At 42.8% G+C, this 25,869-nt stretch overlaps 1 protein-coding gene across 25 annotated transcripts in view; it reads left to right on the top strand.

The window, feature by feature from the left end:
* Positions 1 to 25,869, top strand: part of KALRN (kalirin RhoGEF kinase) — a 700,623-nt gene that overhangs the window by 285,409 nt on the left and 389,345 nt on the right. For all 25 annotated transcript variants that reach the window (XM_054480931.2, XM_054480928.2, XM_054480929.2 and 22 more), the window contains exons 7-9: positions 10,136 to 10,327; positions 14,001 to 14,132; positions 18,362 to 18,592. In XM_054480931.2, the coding sequence (XP_054336906.1) occupies positions 10,136 to 10,327; positions 14,001 to 14,132; positions 18,362 to 18,592 (555 nt within the window). The remainder of the gene's footprint in view (positions 1 to 10,135; positions 10,328 to 14,000; positions 14,133 to 18,361; positions 18,593 to 25,869) is intronic.

The following is a 25,869-nucleotide window of genomic DNA, read 5'->3' on the forward strand; positions in this document are numbered from 1 at the left end:
GTACATGAGAAGTCTTGAACTGTAAAGCAGAACACAAATATGAAGTGTCGATAATAAGCAGTGACAGTGCCATTTGGGGACAGCATGGTAGCCAGCTAGGAGTACCAGATGAAGGACAGAGACTGATTGCAGACATTACAGGTGAAATGTTTGCAAGTCAGGTAACTGAAGAGGTGTGAGAGGTCAGGACCAGACGGGCAGATGGGAAGGGAGCAGCACAAAAAGCAGAAGTCACAGTTTCTTACACAACCAGAGGCCCGGAAATAAGGAAAAGCTAAAGGACTGTCTTCTGCAAGTCCTTTCAGCTCTAATCTAAAAATATATCCAGAATCTGCCCTCTTATTGCCACCTCCATGGTTACCCCCCAATCCAAGCTGACATCAGCTCCTGCCTGGACTGCTGCAGTAGCTCCTACCTGGTCTCTCTGGCTCCACCTTTGCTCCCCAGCAGTCCATTCTCAACCCACGGCCTGAGTGATCCTGCCTAAAGGTGAGGTCCATTACATCTTGCCACTCTTCTGCTTAAAATACCTTTATGTCTTCCCTTCCTCATGATGAAAGCCAAAGTCCCTTACCATGGCTTACTGGGCTCCAATAGACTGAACCCCACTTACTTTTCACATCTCAGCCTCTACAACTTGTTCATTTGTCCCGGTCATCCTGAGATTCTTGCTGTTTCTTGACCCACCAAAGACATTCCTGCCTCACGGCCTTTGCCCCTGCTGCTCCTCTTCCTGCAGGTAGCCACATGGCTCACTCTCTTACTTCATTCAGGGCCAAGCTCAGGGGTCACCCTGCCCCAGCTTCTCTATCTTATGTAGCACTCTCCAGCCCCATCACATGCTATCCTTTTCCCAGGCATATTTTATGTAACACTGAGATAAACATATAGTAAATATTTATTAATTTATTGTCTGACTCTTCTACTAAAAGATAAGCTCTGAGAACATAGGAATTTTGTCTGTCTTGTACCTTGCTTGCACAATGTCTTGTATTGTTGAATTAATGAATGGATGAATAAACATATAGGATGACATATTTAAGACTCCAGCTATAAGGCAAGATATTGATGAAAACAAAGAGTTGCCTTAATTTTGAACTTCCTCGCGGTTCTATGGAGACAACGACCTGTTCCTCAGGGCAGCTGGCTTCGGATTTACAGGTAGAGATTATTGCTCCAAGGCAGGAGGGGGCAAGAGAATTCCACCTACCAGGCTCCTGCCCATTCTGGAGCTAGGCTATTCTGGAAAATCCAAGAGCACATCAAGGGCCCAATGGGAAAGCTTCAGAGATGAAAACACGCTTACTGAGTTCTCTCTCCAGAGGCTCTTTTTCTCTGGGCTGTGATTTTTAGATCTTCAGTAGAAATTTCTCATCGTCTTCCCTCAAGGGAGAGGGAAGTGCCCCAGCTGTTGCATGTATGGCAAAGTAAAACAGCTGGGACAGTAGGTGCTAACTGTAGCTCTGTACTTCCTTCTTAGTACTGTGATCCTAGGCAGGTTATTTAAATTTTTCAGAACCTTACCACCTCATCTGTAAATAGGGAATAATGATAGTGACTTTGTCAGGGATGGCATAAGGGTGAAATGTGTTTGTACATTTTAAGCACATTTGGCATGATGTTATGTTTGCAAATGTTCAGCTATTGTTGTAAGATCAGGCGTGCTAGAAGAAATAGTTCTTGTTCGGGGAAGCTCCTCAGCTCCTAACTACAGAGATTCTCAAACATTAATGTGCATGCCTATCACCTGGGACAATCTTGTTAAAATGCAGATTCTGATTCGGAAAGTTGGGGAAGGGCCTGAAATACTGTATTTCTGACAAGCTGCTGGGTGAAGCCAGTGTCACAGATCAAGCTCTGAGTAGCCAGGCCTTATTTTAAAAAAAAGCGGGGGCTGGCGGTGGGGGGCAGTTGGGGATAAAATGCTGATAAATATATTTCCTGGAAGTCTTAGAGGCTCTAATTTCAACCTTAAAGGTAGCCTAAAGTTACTACATCCTAACCCAGAAAAGCTGCATTTTTCCTGATCACTTGCCTCACTAGGTGTCCCTGAATCTGATTCCAGCTGTACCCGTCATTCCCTACCATTTCAATTTTGCAATGATGCCTCATACAAAAACACTTACCCTGCCCAGGGAGGTTTACTCAGAGCTGAGAAAGGAGAGAGAGATGAGTTTCTCTTTTTTCTTAAACCAGTTCTTGGGTTTCCTGTGGCCTTTGGACATATGGCCAGGCGCTTGTTTTCATGGCTGCTTAATGGTTTGTAAAGCAATTGCTGGAGGAAACATTGCTATGGCAAGCCAGGCCAGAGGGACAGGACTCGTGAGCCAATGTTATCTTTGCTGAGCACCGGGGCTATTCCTGTTCCTCTCCATCCGGCAGTGACAGATGGCCTCCACATGGTTTGGCCTACTGTTTGGCCAGACCTGATCAGATAGTCATCAATCAGCTGCCCCATTTGGCCCCCCAGAGGGCACCCTGTGGTTCATGGGAGGCAGAAGTTGGAGGTTTCCTTTAGAACTCATCACATCTCATAGCTATTGTAGTATAGTTTCAAGCATGGACAGTTCTTATTCCAGATGTTACTATCCCAGTGTCCATATGTTTCGAGGTGGAATCAGCAGGTTTACATGGTAATGTTGAACTAATTAATCATAAACTAATGATTTAACAGCTTTAGGACCCAAAGTGAGTTTTGTACTGGCAAAGATATAAGTAATACATATGGTGTTATTAAGCTGGAGAAAGCAGATGAGGCTGAGCTTTTTCCATGGCTTTGGCACAATCTATTTTCTTACTGATACTGAATGTTACTCACAAGGTCTCTGAAAACTGTATTGGAAAATCTACAAATACTATTCCTCATGGCTTTGAGGTTGACGAAATAAAAACTTAATATAAGCTGCAGGGCACAAGAAAAAGGGAGCAATAAGCAGAGGGGCCATGTAGAGAGGAAATCAAGATGCTGGGGCTCTAGTCTCATTCTTCCTCTTTCTTTGAACGTGTCGCTTGACTGATACCACACACATTAGGTAGATACAAGCAATAGCTGGGTTCCTTTTTTTATTTCTTATCTGTAAAATGAGATTGTTGCATGAACTTGGCTTCTAAAAACTTTAAATAAAGTGGTTTTATATTCTTGTCTTTAGGAAAGCAGTTTTGGTCATTAAAACCTGCTTATTCTACTATATGTAAATTGTACAAAAAATATCTATATTTTTTGCTGAAGTCAAAAGAGATGGGGACATTTGAGTAATTTCAGCTTTGATGGCATGCAACCCAGCTAAATGTATTAAAGAGATACTAAAATAATTTTAAAAATTAAAATGAAAAATACCAAATGCCTATAATCCCAGTAGTTTGGGAGGCTGAGGAGACAGGATTGCTTGAGCTGAGGAGTTGGAGTTCAGCCTCAGCAACATAGCTAGACTCCATCTATAAGAAAAAGGAAATTTAAAAAACCAAATCTATTAAAGTTAAAAATACCAGTAAACCCCTAGCATTATTTATAGTGGGGGAGAAAGAAACTAGAAACCAACAACCTTTGCACCTCAATAAAAAGAATGAATTGATAAAAGTAGGAGGTTGAACATAAGTTCCCTAGCTCCATCAGGTGTTTTGACATCTGATATTTTGATTATTAACTTCAGTGGGGAGAGAGAGTCTCCTCTGTATAGTTTTAATAACCCTTTTCTCCCTGATTATTTATATTATATATAAATTATATATATAAAATGTATATACCAAAATGTTTTTTAACTTTTCTATACATAAGAGAATAGAGATGAGACAAAGACCCTAAAGAAAAGTTCCCACCATCATGTATACCTGGTACAAAATAAGTATTCAGGCCAGGCACAGTGGCTCACACCTGTAATCCCAGCACTTTGGGAAGCCAAGGCGGGCGGATCACTTGAGGTCAGGAGTTCGAGACCAGCCTGGCCAACATGGCAAAACCCCGTCTCTACTAAAAATACAAAAAATTAGCCAGGCATGGTAACATGCGCCTATAATTGCAGCTACTCAGTAGGCTGAGGCAGGACAATTGCTTGAACCCGGGAGGTGGAGGTTGCAATGAGCCAAGATTGTGCTACTGCACTCCAGCTTGGGCAACAGAGCAAGACTCCATCTCAATAATATTAATAGTAATAAGCATTCAATAACTGGTAGTATTTGGGTGTGCTTCCGTTGTATGTATAATGTTTTCTCAGTTGAGGCAATACTGCTTATATTTTGTATTAGCTTTTTGATTGAGCATTTGATTTTCATTTGAACTGAGTGATTTTGCTGAGTACCATGGCTCTCAGCTAGTTGTTTGCATGGCCTCCCTCCCTTGACTTTTTGATTTGGAAAGTCAAGGTCTCAAGAGCTTGTCGAGAGGACAGGGCCCCTTTAGGGAAAGTGTCCCCTAAGTGGTGGTTATACCTTGCCCTGTGATGATCTGACAGGTGATCACACCTTTCATTTTCATAATAATGATTAAAAAGCTGTAGCCTCATTAACTGGAAAGGAATTGAGAACCCTGTGCTCAGGACTTGTTCCTTGCAGAGGTGAAACAGCTCTTTGATGAGCTTCCTCTGCCTCTCTCGAGCTGAAGACAAGTCACGTTGCCCATAGACCACAAAGTGAAGAACCCCAACACCTAGCATGGGGAGGAGGCTTCTGTCACCTTTTGTAATACAGTTTGTAATAAGGAGAAGGATCTGTTTCCTTGTATGAGGACAAGATGGCCCCACTTCTGAGTGCTCTGGATGTGGCTATCACATGCCAGGGTGGTTGAGGCACCCCAAGAAGACTATCTCAAGAGATAAAGACCCTATTTTTCCACCTTAAGGTATGGAAGGACATTGTATTGAAATAGCATGGCTCAGAAAGCACCTTATTGGCTGATTCTGAATCCTCTGATCTCTCTGGGTCAAGGAAAAACTTATAGACAATTCTGGGCTCCGGACCTTTAACTCCTAGGGGAATAGTGTCTGCAGCAGAGGATTTGTGGCATGTAGGGCATAGCCTGGTAAGTGGCTAGGGCAGCATTAACAGCTATAGGAGGGAATAGTAGGAACCTTGTGTTGTGCTCTCTGTGAAAGACAATGAGACTTCGCTTATTTTGCTTCTTGTTGGAATCATTGATAGATTTTTCTTTTTGTTGTACTTTTTACTAATACTTTGATTTGGTATGCACCTAACTTTTGGAGTTAATGCCAATCTCCTGGAACTGAATGAGGGAAAAGATAGGACATTCTTTGCACTATTGGTTTTGTGCCAGGCATCTGGCCGGATGCTTTATGTTATCTCATGTAATCCACAGAGAGTGTGTCTAATTCAGAGTGGGGACCTATGACCACAGAAGTGTAAAGTTCACCTCTGCTTTTAGGAGTGAAATGAATGGGATTCAAATAATACCTTCCCTTGGCAATGATCTTCTCTTATAATCAGCCCCTGACACATAGCTTAAGGTTACCAAAATGATAACTTGCATCAAATGATTATGTCTAGAAAAACCAGTATCTCTTTCAGTATACCACATAAGAAATCACAAAGAGAAAATTTAGCTAAGGTTTTTAATGGAAAGCTATCATTATCTTGTTTTTGTAGCCAGTAGGCGTAAGCCAGGAATCAGGTTGGAACTGGGAGCCCTTTTGGCAGGGCTGAAAACTTTGATCAAGATTCTGCCAAGCAGTTCTTTCAGGACAGTGACTCTGCTTCATCGATTTCAGTTAATCACAGCACGGGACAAGGCCTCAGAAGAAGGGGCTGTCCATCCTGTGATCTCCAGTTAATGACTGCAGGAATGAAAAAAAGAATTTTGTGGGTAACAAAAGTGAGGGCAGGGTGTCAATATACAAGGTTTTTAAGTTATCGAGATTTTTTTGGAATTTAGTTATTTTTCCTGTTTATGACCAAAATGATGGGAGGAAAGGATTTGGGGGGAGGTAAGATGAGGTAGATGATGCAACGGACCATGCTGCAGGTGCATTGCCTTCTGCAGGGTAGATTGTGTCTATACCTTGGGCTGTGCCATACTTTGGATAATGATAATAATTTAATAACAACAGACTGCATATATGGGGGTTTAAATTTAATAAATCAGTTTTGAGGAAATAATTTAAGAAGATACATATCAAGCTAGAATTATTAGTCAAGTTATTACCTTCTGGCCAGGGAAACTGGTTAGTCTGAGCATCTCAGCTGAGGGGAAGGGGCTAAAGAGGAGAGGGGGAGAAGGGCCTCTAGCCCTTGGTCACCTAGAAGCTGAAGGACTCAGGGGTCCAGCTCCAGTCTTGGTCCTCACACTACTGGGCAGTGAGCAGAGCCAGCATGAGGTGCTGAGACATGGACAGCAGGCCTGGGCTACATATACCTCTGGAGTAGGCAGCACTATGCTCCTGGTCTCCTGGAACTGACATTACTTACTCAGAAATGGAATGTCTGCGATCATTAGGTCAACTCCCTCACAGATGAGGAAACTGAGGCACAGAGAAGTCAAGTCACATCTTAAGTGAATGCCAGAGCTGGGACCAAAACTCATGGCTCTTGATTCCTGGCCCAGTGACTTTAATGCCCTTGACTAATGGGCAGCTCTGCAGGTGGAAAGGCATTGAAGGCTGGCAGGGAAGAATGGGAGAGCCAGGCAGATGGAAGAGAGTGGAGGGGGGCAGCTGGTAGGAAATGGGAAGGCTGTAAAGAGCCAAATATCCGTTCCTCTTGGCCATGTCCCAAGGACAAACATAACTTCCAAATGTTCCTAATAGGGGCATAAACAGTCACCCAGAAGAACCACACAAACGGATTGACCAAAGGCCATGAAAAGTTGTTTATGCTTAATGAGTAAGCACTCCTATTTATTCAGACTCCTAATCCAAATCTTTAACCTCATTCTTTCCTTTTAAGTCATTGGAGACCTTCCTTGCCATTACTGCCTTCTCATTTGTTGTGTGGCTGTCCTTGTACCCACCCAGGGACAACTGCAGTTTAAAATCTATCTGCCCATTTCTCTCAGGTTCTGGGGCAAAGGAAAATGAAGGAGAAGATGATGAACTTGGGCAATGTGACTTGCCTGAAGTGTTTCATATTCTGAAAAGGGGCTATAGAGACAAACAATGAGCAAATTCATAAGTCAACATTATATTTATCCCTCTATTACGAGGGATACTGCCTCTACTTCTTTTGTGAGGCATAATTATTTGTTAGTTTTAGCAAGACATTTCTCCGCCTGCTGATAAGGAAACAAAAAAAGCATTTACTGTGCTAGTCTAGAATGTGAACTGTAAGCTGTGGTCTTTTTTTGTTTATTTGCTTTTAGTTTTAATCTATGATCACAGGCTTAGAGGTTGAAGGGGACCGTGGAGGACTGCCAGCCTCCCCATCCTCTTTCATGTGGGGAGCCTCTTCCCAACAGCCCTGCCAGGGGTTCAGATCCCTTCCCTCTGAATCCCTACAGGCAGTCGCTTCTACCTCTGTGGAAGCACTTGCTTCATTTTGCCTTGAATTAGTTATTTGAGGACTTGTCTTAAGTCTCAGCTGTGAGCCCCTGTGGGCAGGGGGCGGATGGGCAGGAATCCTATCTTATTCCTCTTTGATTTCCTACAGCCCCCACCGCAGAGCCTGGCCCGCTCTCCGTAAATATTTGAATGAGTGACAAGGTGTTAAGAGTCTACAGAGGCAGCCACAGTTGGACACCTCTAATAGCTAGAAAGTTCTTCCTAAAAGTAAGCAGAAATATGCCTCCCTGTGTGCCATGGGAGGGAGGAGGATGTAATAGGCAGTGATGACAAAGGGCTGGGTGTCTATAGGGTATATCTGGGGACAGGGTAGTGCCTTGCTGTTACTGCTTTTCTTGCATTCTATCTGGCCAGAGTATACAAGGCCTTTCTCCAGGACAGGAAAACCCAAAAACCTAGATAGATCTGGGTAATGGGGCAGGGGCATGGATTCCAGGATTCGAATCCAGTTTGGGAGGACAGCTCTATCAGACACTGTCAATGTCCCACCTATATGGCCTTAGCCTGCCCTGGGGGTCATCTGCAGGTGATTCTCATGCAGACTGACAGCTTCCTGCATTTATCTGCAGTGATCACTCTCTGACCTCAGAAGTGTGCTTGGTCTGTTTGTGGGTTCGGCTGGAAATGCCAGGAACTTACCCCAGGAAGGACCTTCAAACAAAGATCAATGGGACTTAGTGCATCAGTAACCGAGATTCCTCACCCCTCAGTGGGACAGCTCGGAGGTGTGTTTTATACTTTCTCAAAAGGTCTCAACAGGGATTGAACCCTGGTTGCTCATAGAACTTAACACATCCTTTATTCATTTCCCTCCCTTTCCTCATTGACTTCCCCTCTCTTTCACTATGCTTCCTGGGACCAAGCCCAAGTAAACTCTGTCTCCCAAATAGTTGTCTCAAGGTCTGCTTTGGGGAGAACCCAAAGTAAGACAATGACATGAGCAGGAGATTTGAGGGACTTCACATGCTATTCTTCCCATAGAAGATAAAACTGTCAAAATCAGTGTGTGCTTTCTGCCTCCCCATTCTTCCTCTCTATTTCTAAGTGCAGAGTGGCTTTTCTGTCAGTTCTATAAATAGAGTTTAATTTTCAGTAGAATTTGTATCCTAACTCAGACAACAAGGCTGAGAATGATTCCTACATCTTTGAGGGATAGTTATTTCCCATAACAAGAATCAGTAATATCCTAGTTCTCTTAGGGAAATGCACTATGTCAGAAAGGTCTCAGGCCAGACTAAAAAAAGAGATGACACATAGGGGTCATTAGACATCAGGATGGATTTGTGTGGAAGTTCTTCACTTAACCTTTTAAACTTCCACAGAGACATTTTAAATTGAGAGACCCTACCAACCTGGCCCAGGTTTGGGATGGAGTGCTTAGAGGCCAGGGACAGCTAAGACGAATGGGGACCATGAGGGAAGTGAGAGAGGAAAATAAAGAACCTTCATTAAACCTACTCAGTATTAATGAACTACATCTGAGCTAATAGAACCTAGAGAAAATGCTGTTACTGCAGAATATGTATAATCATTTGAGAAGATTTGTAACAAATAATGAAGGTGTGTGAATAACCTGCCTTCCTGGTCCTCCTTCATGCAGACATTGTGTGATTTGGAAAAGCTCCCTGTGGATGCTACAACCTTACCTGATTGTTTTGACACCTCAGACAACTAATAGGAGATAGCAGTTAAAAATAGCCATAATCACTACTGTCTTATGTTTGTGGGGTTTTTCTTTTGTCTTGTTCCTTCCTGGAGCATTTTTCAGTGACCTAATAGGAAACAGCATACATGTTCATGAATTTTTAATTAGCAGGTAAAGATGGGAATGAATGTAAACAAAACAAGTAAACAAAACACAAGATGACAAGAGACAATGGGCCAAGAGAGCCCCTCCTTGATGCCTTTTGGGGTACCCACAGATGCCTTTTGGGATCAGGTGGGGAAATCTTCCTAAATCAAGCAGGGATAAGAAAGGGCTTCACAGACCTTATTATTAGCATGGAAAAGTGTGTGGCTTCAAATGCTGTCTTTATTTATACCCTGTTTGATGACCAGTGCCTCAGCTCTTTTGGCAGGGCTGAAGGAGGTAGGAGGAAGGTGGGGACATCTTTGCTAGGTGATAGGAAGATGTGGAATTACCGTGTCTCCTTTGCCCTCTTTGATGAGTACTTCTGCCCTGTTTGTTGTATGTAGATGGCAATAGTGTCCTGGGTACAGCTCTCCCCTGAGCAAGAGACATGTCTCTGCCTCCTTTAGCTTGTGCCCTCATCTGAGCCATCACTTCCAAAGAACGCTCTTGAGAGTTATGTGCCATCCCTGGGAATGACCTCATAAGATGGTTGTGAGGATTACATAAAGTAGTCCATATAAAGTGACTGCATTAAAGTGCATTAATAGTTGGCACAAAATCTATGCTGGTTCCCCACAATGAAAGGTCCCGCTATCTCCTGAAATTGAATTGTAGAAAAAGATTTCCCTTGGGCCAAAAACAAATACACTAGTATGGACTGTACCAGCTTCTCTCAGACTTTTGTTTTGGGCAGCTCCCTTCCCCAAATATGTACCTCATAAAAGTGCTCAATGGATGTCTTTTGAGCCTGCCCCACTAAGCACTCTCCTTTTCTTTCCAGAATGCCTATGTCAACATCAACCGCATCATGTCCGTGGCTTCCCGCCTCTCCGAGGCTGGCCATTATGCCTCACAACAAATCAAGCAGATCTCCACCCAGCTGGACCAGGAGTGGAAGAGCTTCGCTGCTGCCCTGGATGAACGCAGCACCATCCTCGCCATGTCTGCTGTGTTCCACCAGAAGGCTGAGCAGGTAAGGTGCAGAAACCTGCAGCAGCTGCTGTTGGTAGGAAGGGTTGGGCATGGGCAGGGGAGGGCTGGATGGGAGCACACACACTCTCTATAGAGAGCTCCACCTATCTTTTTGAAACACTGAAGACCCTGCCGAGTCATTGCAACAATAACCTATGTTCTACCACTTTCATGGCCCCTGTGTGCACAAAGAAACATTGGTAACTCTTGGTGACTTTGCTTGTCATACAAACAAGAGGGGACCCAGAGCCTTTTTACATTTTGCTTGGTAGTGGGTGCATGTGCATGTGTGCATATGTGGACTGTCTGCTTAGTGTGCATTCTCTGAACACAGATCAAAGGGGTGAATGTAAAGTGATCATTGAGGTGCTGAGAGCAGGGGAAACTAATTTTACATGAAGCATTTGCTATGGATAATGGGAATATAAAATAATATAATGGGTCAAGATAATAATTACTTGTACTTACTAAATGGCCAGGCATTGGCCAGTGACATTGCTAACCCATTTTACAAAGAGGAACACTGAAGCTCAGAGAGATTAAGTGATTGGCCTGCCTAAGATCCCATGATGTGTTGGAGCCTGTCTTGAACCAGCTCATGGAGAGACAGTTGTTAAATTTTCAGGAATTTTGAGAACTGGTTGTCACATTCTAGCTATTGCTTCATTATATAGGTTTATAATTAAATATGTTATGTTAAAAGCAAAGTTAATAAATACTCAAAATTCATCACTTCCTGATTATTTTACAACATATTGTTATTACCTATGTTCTTGAAATCATTTTTATGTATTTATTTTTTCTGTGGTGGAAATACCATACAATTGTCGGCTATGTATGGATCACCTCTGTTGGTGATGTCACATTGGTAGCTTAAAATACACCATGGTAGGAGTTTCATATTATAGAAATTATCAGATGTTACAAACCAGGGATTGATTTATTGCTTTATTGTTGCCTAGAGTCTTAAGAAAATGAGGGAGAAAGTGTTTGAAAATGCAGACTAAACTTAAAAATGTGTCCTGTGTATAGCTGTTACATTGTGAATAACAAACAAAAATCCAGGAAATATTCTTCCAATATTCAAAAACTGTTATTTGGTTCAGCAAAGAAGTTGCTGACATCCTTGATGAACAAGAGATGTTCTGGCATAGTATTCAGGTGCTTTTCACCTTTGTCTCACTCCTTAACATAGTGAAAATATCAACCAGCATGTGTGTCAGAACTATACATGTTTGTCAGTTGCAACCATAGGTCAAAAGCATCCTGTGAGAATCAACTGCCTACATTAAATATACAATACAGAGTATTGTATATGCTATTGTTCTCTGTAAATTGTGTGTTATACATTCTTTGTATCAGTAGAATTTGTAAATGCACTTACCTGTGTATGTGTAATATATAGTCATATACACACATACATATATATATGCTGGTTATTTAAACATTTTCTAACACACCACTGCTAAAATCACACAATCTATGAGTAGATAGGCTATCACCTCAGGTGTGCTTAACACTAGGCCTGTGGTCTTAACCTCTACATTTCTTTCTTTGCATCACATTTGGGTAACATAGGCCAAGGAGAGTCAGACACCTGGTCACACCTTAAATTTCTCCCTCTGTTACACTCTCTAGCGTGGAAAGCAACATGGCATAATTAAGAGTCTAGACTTTGAGGCAAGACACATGGATTCTGATCCCAGGTCCACTATTCATTCACCCTTAGGCAAGTCACGTCACCATTCTGAGCTTGTTTCCTCTTCCGTAACGTGGAGCTAATCATAAATGGCACAGGGCTATGCTAAAGATACAACACGAGAGATGGAATATGTAAGGTGCCTCGTGTGCTTACTAAACAGCGGACATTACTACTATGGGTATTTGCACAGCATACTATCCTAGTATCTTTTTATTTCCTCCATTTGTGTCTATTTCCACCTGAGAACTTCCCAAAGACTGAAATAATACTTGTGTCAAGCACAACCCTATACTTTGAGAGGGATTTAGCCGTATCTTTTTGTCGCTGTTGTTAAGGTTGTTGGTGGTAGTGACTGATAGTGACTGGTTCATTCTTAGGGCCATGAGAATATTGATGTCCAATCTCCTGTTATCTCTTCAACCTTATCACTTACATACTTTATTCAAGGTTTGCCTGGATTGGTAAGGAAGACCCAACTGCTTCTCTCTTTGTCTCTCTGGCATTATCTCCTTGAGGTGATCATTTTGTGGGATATGCTACAGGCCACCTGTTAGAATATTGCAGAGAAATCCCAAGAGCCTTGAAGGAGTGTTCTCCCCATGACTGACACAAGAATGTCAAGTTGCTTACAGGGTCATTTGTAGTTATTGGTGGAGCAAAGAAGCTTCTGAGATTTCAGCATGTACATATTATATGATCCGATACTGGATGGCACCTGGCACTCTTCCAGGATTGCTAAGAAATGGTCTAATGTGTTACAAAATGTACAGAATGAAAAGTCAACCACAACAATCAACAGGCCAGGGACTGAAAGCTGACAGTGACAGCAAAACTAGAACGCAAATGGTTGCAGTACCAGAACTGAGAAAACTGGAGAAGTGCATGTTTATTTCATGTTTCCTGACTGGACTGGTTTGGATCAGAAGCAATTTTATTTGTATCTATTTTTTAATGCAATTTCTGCAGGTATTACTAGTCCTTCAGGGACATTCATAAACCATGCTTCTTTTTAACTGGGGAAAAATGACTCAAAGTTATTTTTTTCATGCATTTATTTAGGCAGCTCTTTATTATCCTCATATGGGCTGTTCTTGGCAATGGGATAAAAAGGTATTTAGGCAATTAATTTAAATGGAGCTGTGCATCCAGGCGAGAGGAATCACAGACAGAACCATTCCAGACTGTTGGGTGAATTATTTGCATTTTAAAGGTGCATTTTTCCACCCACTAAATCTGAGTGATTTCAGTTAGCTTACCCTTTGTGCGTGAAGACCCATAGTCTTCCACAGTTGTTAATTTTAATTTTTAAATAATTTGATGTCTGTCAAGATCTATGTCTATATATCACAACCCAGGATGCAGTAGGTGTAGCACAGCCTGTCCCCCTAGACTGCCTCTCTCATTTCCACCCTTCAGGGGACTGACCCAACAGTGGGAGACCTGTTGAGGGCAGTCTCCATCCCATATGGGATGGTCTCTGCAAGTTTCCTGGGGTTCCTGGTGGTCTGTGTAAGGTGTTTTTTGCTTGTCTTCACAACTGGATGTACACACTGTAAAGCACAGGTGTGGAACATCTCCTTACATTACACACAGCCCCTCACGTATGCCTGTGAGTGTGCATGGGGCAAGAAGCTCTAATGTATCTGTGGAATGTGGTGAGCTGTTTCCATACCTGGACATTACAGTTAGTGTGTAGCTATAACCTATTGAACATCTGATGATTCACCTGCCCCCTACAGTTTCATAGTAGTCAATTTTGTGGAGACTATACTTCCTAAATGGGTGCCTGGGTCTGATTTCTTACTAGGAGTTAGTGTTTGTAGAATTAAAAAACTCTACCCTCTACAGTGGTCTCTGAAGGCTTTCAGAAGTCCTGATGTTTCTTCCCAAGGTATCTGACCCTGTCTCCATAATCCACCCAACTCCCCACCCCCAGTGCTCCCCCACTGACCCACCCTGCATCTCCTTCCAGTTCCTGTCGGGAGTGGACGCCTGGTGCAAGATGTGCAGTGAAGGTGGTCTGCCATCTGAGATGCAGGACCTAGAGCTGGCAATCCACCACCACCAGACCTTGTATGAGCAGGTGACCCAAGCCTACACAGAGGTGAGAATGGAGCAGGGCAACCATGGTTCTTGGGCATGTCTGCATGTGGGTGGGTGACGAGGGCACTGGCCTGTGCACTGTGAAATAGCCTGGGTGGGACTAAGAAGAAGAGAGGCTGTTTTTCTTTTTTTGGTGACATCTTTAGGAACCTTGATCTAAGAACTATGGTGTCTCCAGCCAGGAAGCAGAAAAAATTGGGGCCATTATTAGGCACCACCTTGGTGCACTCACATTCATTCTCTCTCTCACACACACACACGCACACACCCCATACACCTGCCTCATCCTGTGTGTGAAGATTGGACTTTCTCCTCTTGGGGGAGGAATATAAGAAAGTGAAGCTGTGCTTCTCTGGAGTTTGCTTTCTGGTTGGTGAATGGAGATGTACACACTAGCCCTGCCACCTTTTTTATGAAGCAGCTCATCAAAAAAAGATTAATTTTCTCACTAGAAGATCCAGAGGAAAACACACGGGGTGGAGATAAGTGTTTGCAGGAGTAAGAAGCTTCCATAAATATGAAGGACAAAGACTCTTCCATTGAAAAATCAAAGGCAGGGGGTTACTGTAAAGTTAAGAAAGGGAAAAAACCTCTTGACAGTCCTCTCAAAGTAAAGGGAAACAGCTACATAGGTATATCTGTGTAGATACACACAAGTTAGTATGTTTGCTAACTGGCATGAATTCTGAGGAAAGGGACTGAGGGATGGAGAGAGATGGGCTGATTAACGAAGCTGGATGAGGAGAAGAAGTGAATTCACATCCAACCCATGTGTTTCCTCTGGGCAGCATTAGTTAGAGGAGTATTAAAATGGGTTCCTGGACCACCTGCATCAGACTCACCTGATACAGATTCCTGGGTCCCACCCCAGGAAACAGAATGTCAAGAAGTGAGACCTGGAAACTACATTTAATAACTATTACTCTAGGTGAGTTTGATGCACATTGAAGTCTAAGAACTAATGGCTTCTAGGTAAGAGTAAGGGTTTTTGCCACAGTCAAACTGAGTTTGAATCCTGGCTCTCCTATTTACTAGCTGTGTGACCTCAGGCAAGTTACTTAACCACTTTGAGCCTCGTTTCATCTGTGAAATCAAAGTGGTAACACCTGCCTCATAGGATAGTGTTGAGGTTATAAAGGTAATGCATGACAATTCACAATTGCAAAAATATGGAACCAGCCTAAATATCTATCAGCCAATGAATGGATAAAGAAAATGTGGTATAAATACACCATGGAATACTACTCAGCCATAAAAAGGAACAAAATAGTGGCATTCACAGCAATCTGGATGGAGTTACTTCTAAGTGAAGTAACTCAGGAATGGAAAACCAAGTATGGCATATTCTCACTTTTAAGTGGGGACTAACCAAACACCACCTGTTCCCCAGAACTATTTAAATCAATCAATCAATCATTGTACCCAACAAAAAATTTGAAAAAATAAAATGAAGGTAATGTATGTAATGCACTTGGCCCAGTGTCTGACAGTAATGAATACTAAAAAATGGTAATGTATTCTGTCATTGTAGAAGGCACAACGAAGGACTTACAAGCCAAATCTGATCTCATCAGCTCTGATCCATATGGCTCAAAGCTTTCTGTCTTATAACAGAACTGTGCCTCTGCCCGGGGGTCAAGAATCTTTAAATTTACTCCTTGCAAAATACAAATATAGAGAGTACAAATGAGATTAATATACTTCCACATATGTGAGGTGTGGGTGTAATTATACATATAGACACAATATTTCTCTCAATTAATTATCAGCCCCTAGCATTGTGAGGCTTATACCTTCCCTCCAAGCCCACTTCAGAGGCCAGTGAGCTGTCCATGCTTCCTACAGATGTAGAGACTGAGGCAGAGGATTAGAGCTCATGCGGGGTGGATTTCTAGGACTTGGGCCTCCATCTCTAACCGCCCTACCCTGGACATAGCATGGTGCCAAAAGACAGCATTTGCTCAGAATTCCAAGAAGAGAGCTCTCCTGGGTTTCACTATAGGATATTTGTCTTACTCATGTCTCTGGTGGGCATCACCTCTGCATTATTTATAAGCTACTTCCCCCACCCCACTCCCCTGGCAGTCAATTATGGGAGATGGGGATGGTGGGATTGGGTGAGTGGTGGTGATTTCCTCTCCTGGCCTCTGCTGCACTCTATCCCAGCACCCCTCCTAACCACCCTGCCCTGAAAGCATTTCTGTGGCCCCATGGCAGGAGTAACAGCTGATTCTGTATTCCTGGACCCTCATCCAAGGTATTATCAGGGACCAAAGGAGGGGTGAGGGGAGGATGCAAACCCGGCAAACAGCTTCGTCATCAGAGGTGTGGAGATGGAAGCACACCTCATTCCCTACCTTGCTGGTGAGATAAAAGACCATTTTCATCTCCAAAAGCCTTCTTTTGGGGAAGACGCCAAGCCAACTTTGATTTAGTTGCTAACCAAATTTGGAGACTCAAAATTTCTATCAATTCCCAGTCATCCCTGTTTTAAATTGGAAAGATGCATGTTCTGTTGGGTACTTTGTCAAGCACAGGAGGGCCACAGGTGTTGATTGTATGATGTCATTTTCCAGAATTATTGATGCCCATGATTGTGCCAGAACTCCAATGAGAAGAATGGCAGAGAGTGTCATCCCACTTTTCTCAGACTGTGGGCGAGTGTTGGGGAACCCAGGAATGTGGATGGTGTGTCCACTGTCTAAGTGTCCCAGCCTTTCTCTGCGTATTCTAGAAAAATGAAGATTGTACTGCTTTTCAGGAGAAAGAAGGGGCTCGTATAGAGCGAGAGCAAAGTATTTTAAAGGATAAAGACAAAAGAAATAAAATGACAAGGAAATAAAGAGGATGAGAAAGAGATGATGCTGATGATGGTTGTATTAGTCTGTTCTCATGCCACTAATAAAGACATACCTGAGACTGGGTAATTTATAAAAAAAGAAAAAAAAAAGAGGTTTGATGCACTCACGGTTTCACATGGCCATGGAGGCCTCACAATCATGGCAGAAAGGGAATGAGGAGCAAAGGCATGTCTTACATGGTGGCAGTCAAGAGAGTGAGTGCAGGGGAACTGCCCTTTTATAAAACCATCAGATCTCATGAGATTTATTCACTAACATGAGAACAGCGCGGGAAAAACCCACCTGCATGATTCAGTTACCTCCCACCAGGTCCCTCCCACAACACGTGGTGATTATGGGAACTACAATTCAAGATGAGATTTAAATGGGGACACAGACAAACCATATCAATGGTGATGATGATGAAGATAAAATTGGTAGCCAGTATCACTTGTCAGGCTCTATTCTAAATACTGTATGTGTGTTAACTCATTTAGTCCTCACTGTGACTTTATGAAATATGTACATAAATATCCCTTCTTTACAGACAAGAAAACTGAGGACCAAGGAGGTTAAATAACTTGCCTCTTGTCACACATCTAGAATTTTAGAGCCAGATAGAGGAATTTGGGAAAGAAAGAAGAGGAGAGGATTATGGTGGGAACTTACATTGACTTCATTTCTGAAATGAAGTTATGCTGTCTGACCTGGTGTGAGTCAGTTAAAATATTTACCAAGCCTGGGCGTAGTGGCTCACGCCTGTAATCCAAGCACTTTGGGAGGCTGAGGTGGGCGGATCACCTGAGGTTAGGAGTTTGAGACCAGCCTGGCCAACATGGTGAAACCCCATCTCTACTAAAAATACAGAAATTAGCCAGGCATGGTGGCAGACCCCTGTAATCCCAGCTACTCAGGAGGCTGAGGCAGGAGTATGACTTGAACCCGGGAGGCAGAGGTTGCAGTGAGCCGAGATCGCACCATTGATTGCATTCCAGCCTGGGGACAAGAGCAAGACTTTGTCTCAAAAACAAACAAACAAAAATTTACCAAGTGCCTACTGTGTGCCAGGCACCATTTTGGGCATTGGGGAGAGAGCAGCAAGTAGGCAGTGTCTCTGCCCTCACAGCTGAAATTCAGGAGGGAAGAGAGTCTCACAGACAACTGGCCAGCACTCCAGCAACTCCCACATCGGGGGATTCTAGCTGCTCTGCCCTCCACCAGGCTGGAGGATGGGCTCCATGGCAGCTCTGGCTGGCTAGGTGTCTGGGTATGGAATGCCTGAGATTCTCAGAAGGCCTAGTCAGGGACCCTCAGGCAGACACTTCCTGCTTCTCTCTGTGCCCTGCCTATCACCCTTTTCCCTTAACTTAAACTTCTGTCATTCCTGCAGGTCAGCCAGGATGGCAAAGCACTACTAGATGTGCTACAGCGGCCCCTGAGCCCTGGGAACTCTGAATCCCTCACAGCCACAGCCAACTACTCCAAGGCAGTGCACCAGGTGCTGGACGTGGTGCATGAGGTGTTACATCACCAGCGACGGCTGGAGAGCATCTGGCAGCACCGCAAGGTGCGGCTCCACCAGCGGCTGCAGCTCTGCGTCTTCCAGCAGGATGTACAGCAGGTAACAGGCTCTGAGCGCCGGTGTCCATTATCCATTCTAGGAGGCAGACCAAGCTCAAGTCCCTGACCTAGGTGATCAGGCTTAGGAGAGCCCAGATTTATGGAAGGAAAAATGAAATTCAGCTCTCAACTGCTCCACAGAACCCTACCAAAACACAAAACAAAAACGACCTGTGAATTGCATGTTTCTTGCCTAAGTGACTTTATAGACTGGCCTTCTCAACACATGATATTGGAAAGGGAGACTCAGTCTCAGGAACTGTAATTCCTCGTAGTCATGTGGCACATTTTTCTTTTGTTTTGTTTTGTTTTTTGGAGACAGAGTCTCGCTCTGCTGCCTGGGCTGGAGTATAGTGGTGTGATCTTGGCTCACTGCAATCTCCACTTTCTGGGTTCAAGTGATTCTTGTTCCTCAGCCTCCCAAGTAGCTGGGATTAATGGCATGTGCCATCACACCCAGCTAATTTTTGTATTCTTGGTGGAGACGGGGTTTCACCATGTTGGCCAGGCTGGTCTTGAACTCTTGACTTCAGGTGACCCGCCCGCCTCGGCCTCCCAAAGTGTCAGTATGGGTTAGGATTAGGGCCAATATGGCACATTTTTCTTTTGGTGAGCTTGACCCACACTCAGGCAATGATTACTAGACAGCTCGGGGGTGGGGGGTTATCCAAGCACTGTCAGGCTTGGACCCCACATATGGTCCATCTGGGATGCAGGTGGCCTGCCAGAGTGAAGGTGAAGTGGGGTTCAGGGACCTTCAGAGGATTCCTTGACAAGGTTGGACCAGGAAAATCAGATTTAAAACCTGGGCTGTTGTTCAGTGTATGTTTCATGATTACAGGTTATTCCTGACTTTATGTAGTTTTTTTTTTTTTTTTTTGTATTATGACATCAGTTGTGGCTTTTTCCTTTACCACTAATAATAAAGAAATGGTTATGTTTCTGACCGCAAAAGGACAGTCTTGCTACAAATGCCCTTTCAGATGAAATAACCCATTCTTTTCTCCTTGTACTTTCTCTGTTTCTGTCTTCCAGAGGACCCTGGGATCTTTGCTGGAGGACTAATATACTAGCGCAGGGGGAGCTGGCTGGGAGATGGGGACTGAGATCCAGGCTCACTGTCATCTCCCTCTTAGTTCACCATAGGAGAAATAAGGATGGGCTTAGTTGTCCTAGGATGGGCTCTGCAGAGCTGCAGAGGAGCTGCTGGGGTGGACGCACTTGTGTTCAAACACCTGTTTGACTTTTCTGTGGCTACTGTGTAACTCCAGGATTATACATATAAAATAACAATTCAGTCTTCTTTCATTCTTTTGTGGTATCAACCAGGTATAATCCAAGTATAATCTAATTTATCTACTGTATTATATAATACAATGTAATCCATTGTATATTTCCAGTGTAGTGAAATACACATGGAAAATTGAGAGCCAACTGTACATGTCTTTGGGATATTTGTTCCCTTCACAGGTGTCATTAGAGGGGCCTCTGGTGCTGGGTGCCTGAAGTAGTCAGGCAGAGTGGAGGAAGAGTTGAGCATTCTTATCACTGACTGTGACACTCTCTGAATAGGGGGATAGTCACTGTGCAATCAGTCCCAGGAACAGATGGGCCTTCGAGCATGTCCCCACTTCTTGGGCTGCCATAACTCCCCTTGCAGAGTCCTCTTCTGACTGGAGCATCAATTGAGTTATCAGAGGCAACACCTCAGTCCCAGGAGAAATGGGCACTACTGATGTGCTGGCTGCAGTTCTGAAGCCCTTGTGGGGCCTGCTGGGAGTGGAGAAGCAAGTGAATCAGTTGCCTACTCCTGCCATCTGGAGCTATCCTGATAAATATATCACTCCTGAGCACAGGAGAGCACAGGAGGCAGTCTATGATTGAGACAGAGTGAGGTACCAGCCTCTGAAGGCACAAAGGAGAGGCGTTGCTATTTCAGTGAACTCTCCATTACTCTCAGAGATGATCTGGGCCATGAATTGTGCAATATCCATGGTGTCCTCTTTACCCTCTTGCTGATTTTATAGCTGTTGTCCTGGAGAGCTGCAGAGGGGCTGCAAGGAGGGTGTGTGAAAGGCCTCCCCAAGGGGAGGGTGGCATTCCAGACTCCAACTATCAGGGAACTGCTGTAATCTGACTTTTCTGTGGCCACTCTAAACTAAAGCTAAGAAAAAGTATAAAACCACACCTGTGGTTGTTCTGCATCATGCTTTTAAAAATGAGAGCCTTTCTGAAATTAAGACCCTGTCAGTTCATCACTTTCTTGTTTGTAAATCCATGAGCATGAAATCTTTTTCCATTTATTTGTGTCCTCTTGTTTCCTTCAGCAGTGGTTTGTAGTTGTCCTTGAAGAGGTCCTTCACACCCCTTGTAGTTTTATACGTAGGTATTTTATTCTCTTTGTAGCAATTGTGAGTGGGATTTCACTCATGATTTGGCTCTCTATTATTGGTTTATAAGAATGCGTGTGATTTTTGCACATTCCAGAATTGTGCAAAAAATCAATTGCATTGATTTTGTATCTTGAGACTTTGCTGAAGTTGCTTATCAGCTTAAGATTTTGGGCCGAGATGTTGGGGTTTTCTAAATGTACAATCATGTCATCTGCAAACAAAGACAATTTGACTTCCTCTTTTCCTATTTGAATACCCTTTATTTTTTTCTCTTGCCTGATTGCCCTGGCCAGAACTTCCAATACTATGCTGAATAAGAGTGGTGAGAGAGGTCATCTTTGTCTTGTGCCGATTTTCAACGGGAATGCTTCTAGCTTTTGCCCAGTCAGTATGATATTGGCTGTGGGTTTGTCATAAATAGCTTTTATTATTTTGAGATACCTAGTTTATTGAGAGTTTTTAGCATGAAGGGGTGTTGAATTTTATCAAAGGCCTTTTCTGCCTCTATTGAGATATCATGTGGTTTTTGTCATTGATTCTGTTTATGTGATGGATTATGTTTATTGATTTGCGTATGTTGAACCAGCCTTGCATCCCAGGGATGGAGCTGACTTGATCATGGTGGATAAGCTTTTGGATGTGCTGCTGGATTTGTTTGGCCAGTATTTTATTGAGGATTTTTGCATCGATGTTCATCAGGGATATTGGCCTGAAATTTTCTTTTTTTGTTGTGTTTCCAACAGGTTTTGGTATCAGGATGATGCTGGCCTCATAAAATAAGTTAGGGAGGAGTCCCTCTTTTTCTATTGTTTGGAATAGTTTCGGAAGGAATGATATCAGCTCCTCTTTGTATCTCTGGTAGAATTCAGCTGTGAATCCATCTGGTCCTGGACATTTTTTGGTTGGTAGACTATTAATTACTGCCTCAATTTGAGAACTTGTTATTGGTCTATTCAGGGATTCAACTTCTTTAGTCTTGGGAGGGTGTATGTGTTCAGGAATTTATCCATTTCTTCTAGATTTTCTAGTTTATTTGCATAGAGGTATTTATAGTATTCTCTGATAATAGTTTATATTTCTGTGGGATCAGTGGTAGTATCCCCTTTATCATTTTTTATTGTGTCTATTTGATTCTTCTCTCTTTTTTTCTTTATTAGTCTGGCTAGTGATCTATCTATTTTGTTAATCTTTTCAAAAATCAGCTCCTGGATTCACTGATTTTTTGAAGGGTTTTTCATGTCTTGATCTCCTTCAGTTCTTCTCTGATCTTAGTTATTTCTTGTCTTCTGCTAGCTTTTGAATTTGTTTGCTCTTGCTTCTCTAGTTCTTTTAATTGTGATGTTACAGTGTCAATTTTAGATCTTTCCCGCTTTCTCCTGTGGGCATTTAGTGCTATAAATTTCCCTCTGAACACTGCTTTAGCTGTGTCCCAGAGATTCTGGTACGTTGTGTCTTTGTTCTCATTGGTTTCAAAGAACTTCTTTATTTCTGCCTTAATTTCATTATTTACCCAGTAGTCATTCAGGAGCAGGTTGCTCAGTTCCCATGTAGTTGTGTGGTTTTGAGTGAGCTTCTTAATCCTGAGTTCTAATTTGATTGGACTGTTGTCTGAGAGACTGCTTGTTATTATTTCTGTTCTTTTGCATTTGCTGAGGAGTGTTTTACTTCCAATTATGTGGTCAATTTTAGAATAAGTGCAATGTGGTCCTGAGAAGAATGTATATTCTGTTGATTTGGGGTGGAGAGATGTGTAGATGTCTATTAGGTCCACTTGGTCCAGAGCTGAGTTCAAGTCATGGATATCCTTGTTAATTTTCTGTCTTGTTGATCTGTCTAATATTTATAGTGGGGTGTTAAAGTCTCCCACTATTATTGTGTGGGAGTCTAACTCTCTTTGTAGGTCTCTGCGAACTTGCTTTATGAATCTGGGTGCTCCTGTATTGGATGCAAGGAAACCCAATGCACCTTTTGTTTTTTATTCTCCCCTAACTCTTCTGTCTTCCATGTATGTAAAAGGGCTACTTCCAGGCCTAGATACACCTGAATTGTGGTGAGAAGAACAAGAGATCACTAGATTCTTGCTCTTTCTGGGAGATTCAAATTTCATTCTATCTTTTCTCAGCTAGACCAACTGTTTTCAGAGTATCCCCTGCAGGCAGGCCACCTTGTTCCACCTCCCCTTCTTCCTCACTCTCCATTTTTTGCAAGAATGAGTCTATCTGATAGCAAATCCTAGACAGACCACACTCTTTGGTAGAACAGTAGGTAGGATCTGCAAATAAAACACAAACACAGGAATAATCTCCACTGATTGTTTAAATCAAATAATTCCATGTTTTTGTCTTTTAGTGTGACTATAACCCTCCCACCCCCAACTTCTATTTTTTAATTATAAAGTAATTTAGTTTTCTGTAACAAATACAAAATATATCAGTTGACAGAGGCTGAGCATGGTGGCTCACACCTGTAATCCCAGCACTTTGAGAGGCTGAGGCAGGAGGATCACTTGAGGTCACGAGTTCAAGAGCAGCCTGGCCAACATGGTGAAACCCCATCTCTACTAAAAATACAAAAATTATACAGGTGTGGTGGCACGCACCTGTAGTCCCATCTACTCAGAAGGCAGAGGCAGGAGAATTGCTTGAACCTGGGAGGCAGAGGTTGCAGTGAGCCAAGATCACGCTACTGCATTCCAGCCTGGGTGACAGAGTGAGACTCCATCTCAAAAAAGAAAAAAGAAAAAAGGAAAAAACACATCTATAAAGTGTTTTGGCACACCTTCTGTGTGCAAAGCCTTGTGCTAGAAGTTTGTGGTCTCTGCCTTTGAGAGTAGACACATACACCCAAGGATATATTAATGTCACGTAGCTATCTATGTTCAGAGCCAAAAACAACCAAACAACAATGAGCTTATTAGAGTCAGGGCAGAGAGTTCCCTCTTGTTGGGGTGTGCTTGCACCGGTCCTTGGAGCACAGGAAGGGGAGATGGGGGTAATGTTCTTGGGAAAGACCAGAAAGCAGAGAACTAAGTTATAGGCAGGGCACAAGGATGAGGAAGTCTAACTGGACACCTACTCCTGGCAGCGATAATGGGAGGTGAGGTTGGAAGGGCAGGGAGTGGTCTTGTTGGTGTAAGTAGGTCAGTGACACATTTGAGGCTCCTCTGTCTTGTTTTTAAGCAGTATGGTCAGGTGAACTAGGGAAGGGCAGTGATGTCAGAATATATCTGGTTTGGTGATTTCCATTCTGAATTAATGAAAATTAACATTCATTTAAAGTCCATAGTTCCTGTACTACAAATAGATTGTACCCTCAGTTTTTCTGAAGCCTCAGGTGGAAAATTACAGCTTTTACTATGTCAGCAGTAGTTTGCCAAAGACTATCTCAAAGGAATTTGACTGTAGTTTTCTAAAAACTCCAAATAGTCACTCTTTTACTAGCTCCATTGACCATAGTCCCTTAATCATACTAAAACAGTTTGGTCATTGTATAATCCAGTCGACAGTTTTGCATAATAGAAGATGAGCACTTCAGGTTGCTCTCAGAAGGATTAGTTATTAAAAAAAAAAAAAGTGACCAGAATGATGTCAGGTCTAGAAACTGACTCTTCCTATAAGAAAGAAGGATTAAAACATCTAAAAAGGAAATGGTCAGGGCATATTCTGCACTTCATTAGATCAAGGAATGCACTCATGGGGGAACCATGTGTGCAACAGGTTACTTGATGGGTACATTGAGAAGGGGATTCAAATATCAGAGCGATGGTTGGATTCCAACCCTGAGATTTTGTTACTGGAATTAAATGTGCCTTTGGAAGTTATATTGTTCAAAGCTCAGGATTCATCACCTTTATGAGTAAATATGATTGAATATCTAATCTCTTCACTTGACTTTTGTTTAATCTTCCATCACTGTGAGTCAGATGATAGTTTTGTTCTCATCTTTCTGATGGGGAAATTAAGGCTTAGAAAGGTTAAGTACACTTGCCTAAGGTCATACAGCTAGTGGCAGATCAGGGATTGAATTCCAAGTTCACCTAATATCAAACTCCATCCTCTTAGCCTCTCTACTATGCCATATACCCTATGACGGGTGATGGGAATAAAAGACACAGATCATGCCCTTGAGTGGTTTATAATTTAGTGCTAGAGTATCACTGATCAAAGTGTCCTGATCAATTACTTTGTCCCACAGGATGAGACTTGCCTAACATCATATAGCTGCTGACAGCTGAGATTGATCCTCAAACTACCTGTCCAGGAAGATTCAAGAAGACAGTCCTACTCATACCCCAAAACCCTTTTCCATATGCTTTCTCTATAGCTATTTATTACTAACACAAATTTCCCCAAAACAGACACTACCCATTCTCATTTATTTTTCACAGTCATAATTATGTTAACTTAGCATTACTGATGCTATTCTTTGCAGCATATATCTTGAATAATATCCATCTGACCTTGGTCATAATTAACAGTTTTAAGGTTCTCAAATAAGTTTTTTGATGGTGATAATCTAATCAGTCAGATATTTTTCAAGTAGATAATAGGTGATTCTTTGGGCAGAGTGGATGCCCAGAAAGAGCACAAGGTTGAGACTCTGCTGAGCTGGTGCAGATCGAGAGGAAGGCTCCTGCTTGTCGGGGTTGCTTTCTGATTGAAATGAAGAGAGGGAGGAAAACATTCCCATCTGCCTTTTTAGTGTCCCTGATCTTAGAGGAAGCACTCCATCCCTTTCCCTGTGGTAGGAGGCTAGTACAGAAGACTATGGGTTCTAGTCCTCTCCATGTGTTCCCTAGTCTCTGCAAGGCTGGGGAATGAGCTAGAGGCTTGCCTCTTGCATGCTCACACCCTTCCTGCCGGGAACCTCATGGGCTCCTAGTACC

Source organism: Pongo pygmaeus, chromosome 2 (genome assembly GCF_028885625.2).
Source record: "Pongo pygmaeus isolate AG05252 chromosome 2, NHGRI_mPonPyg2-v2.0_pri, whole genome shotgun sequence".
NCBI lineage: Eukaryota > Metazoa > Chordata > Mammalia > Primates > Hominidae > Pongo > Pongo pygmaeus.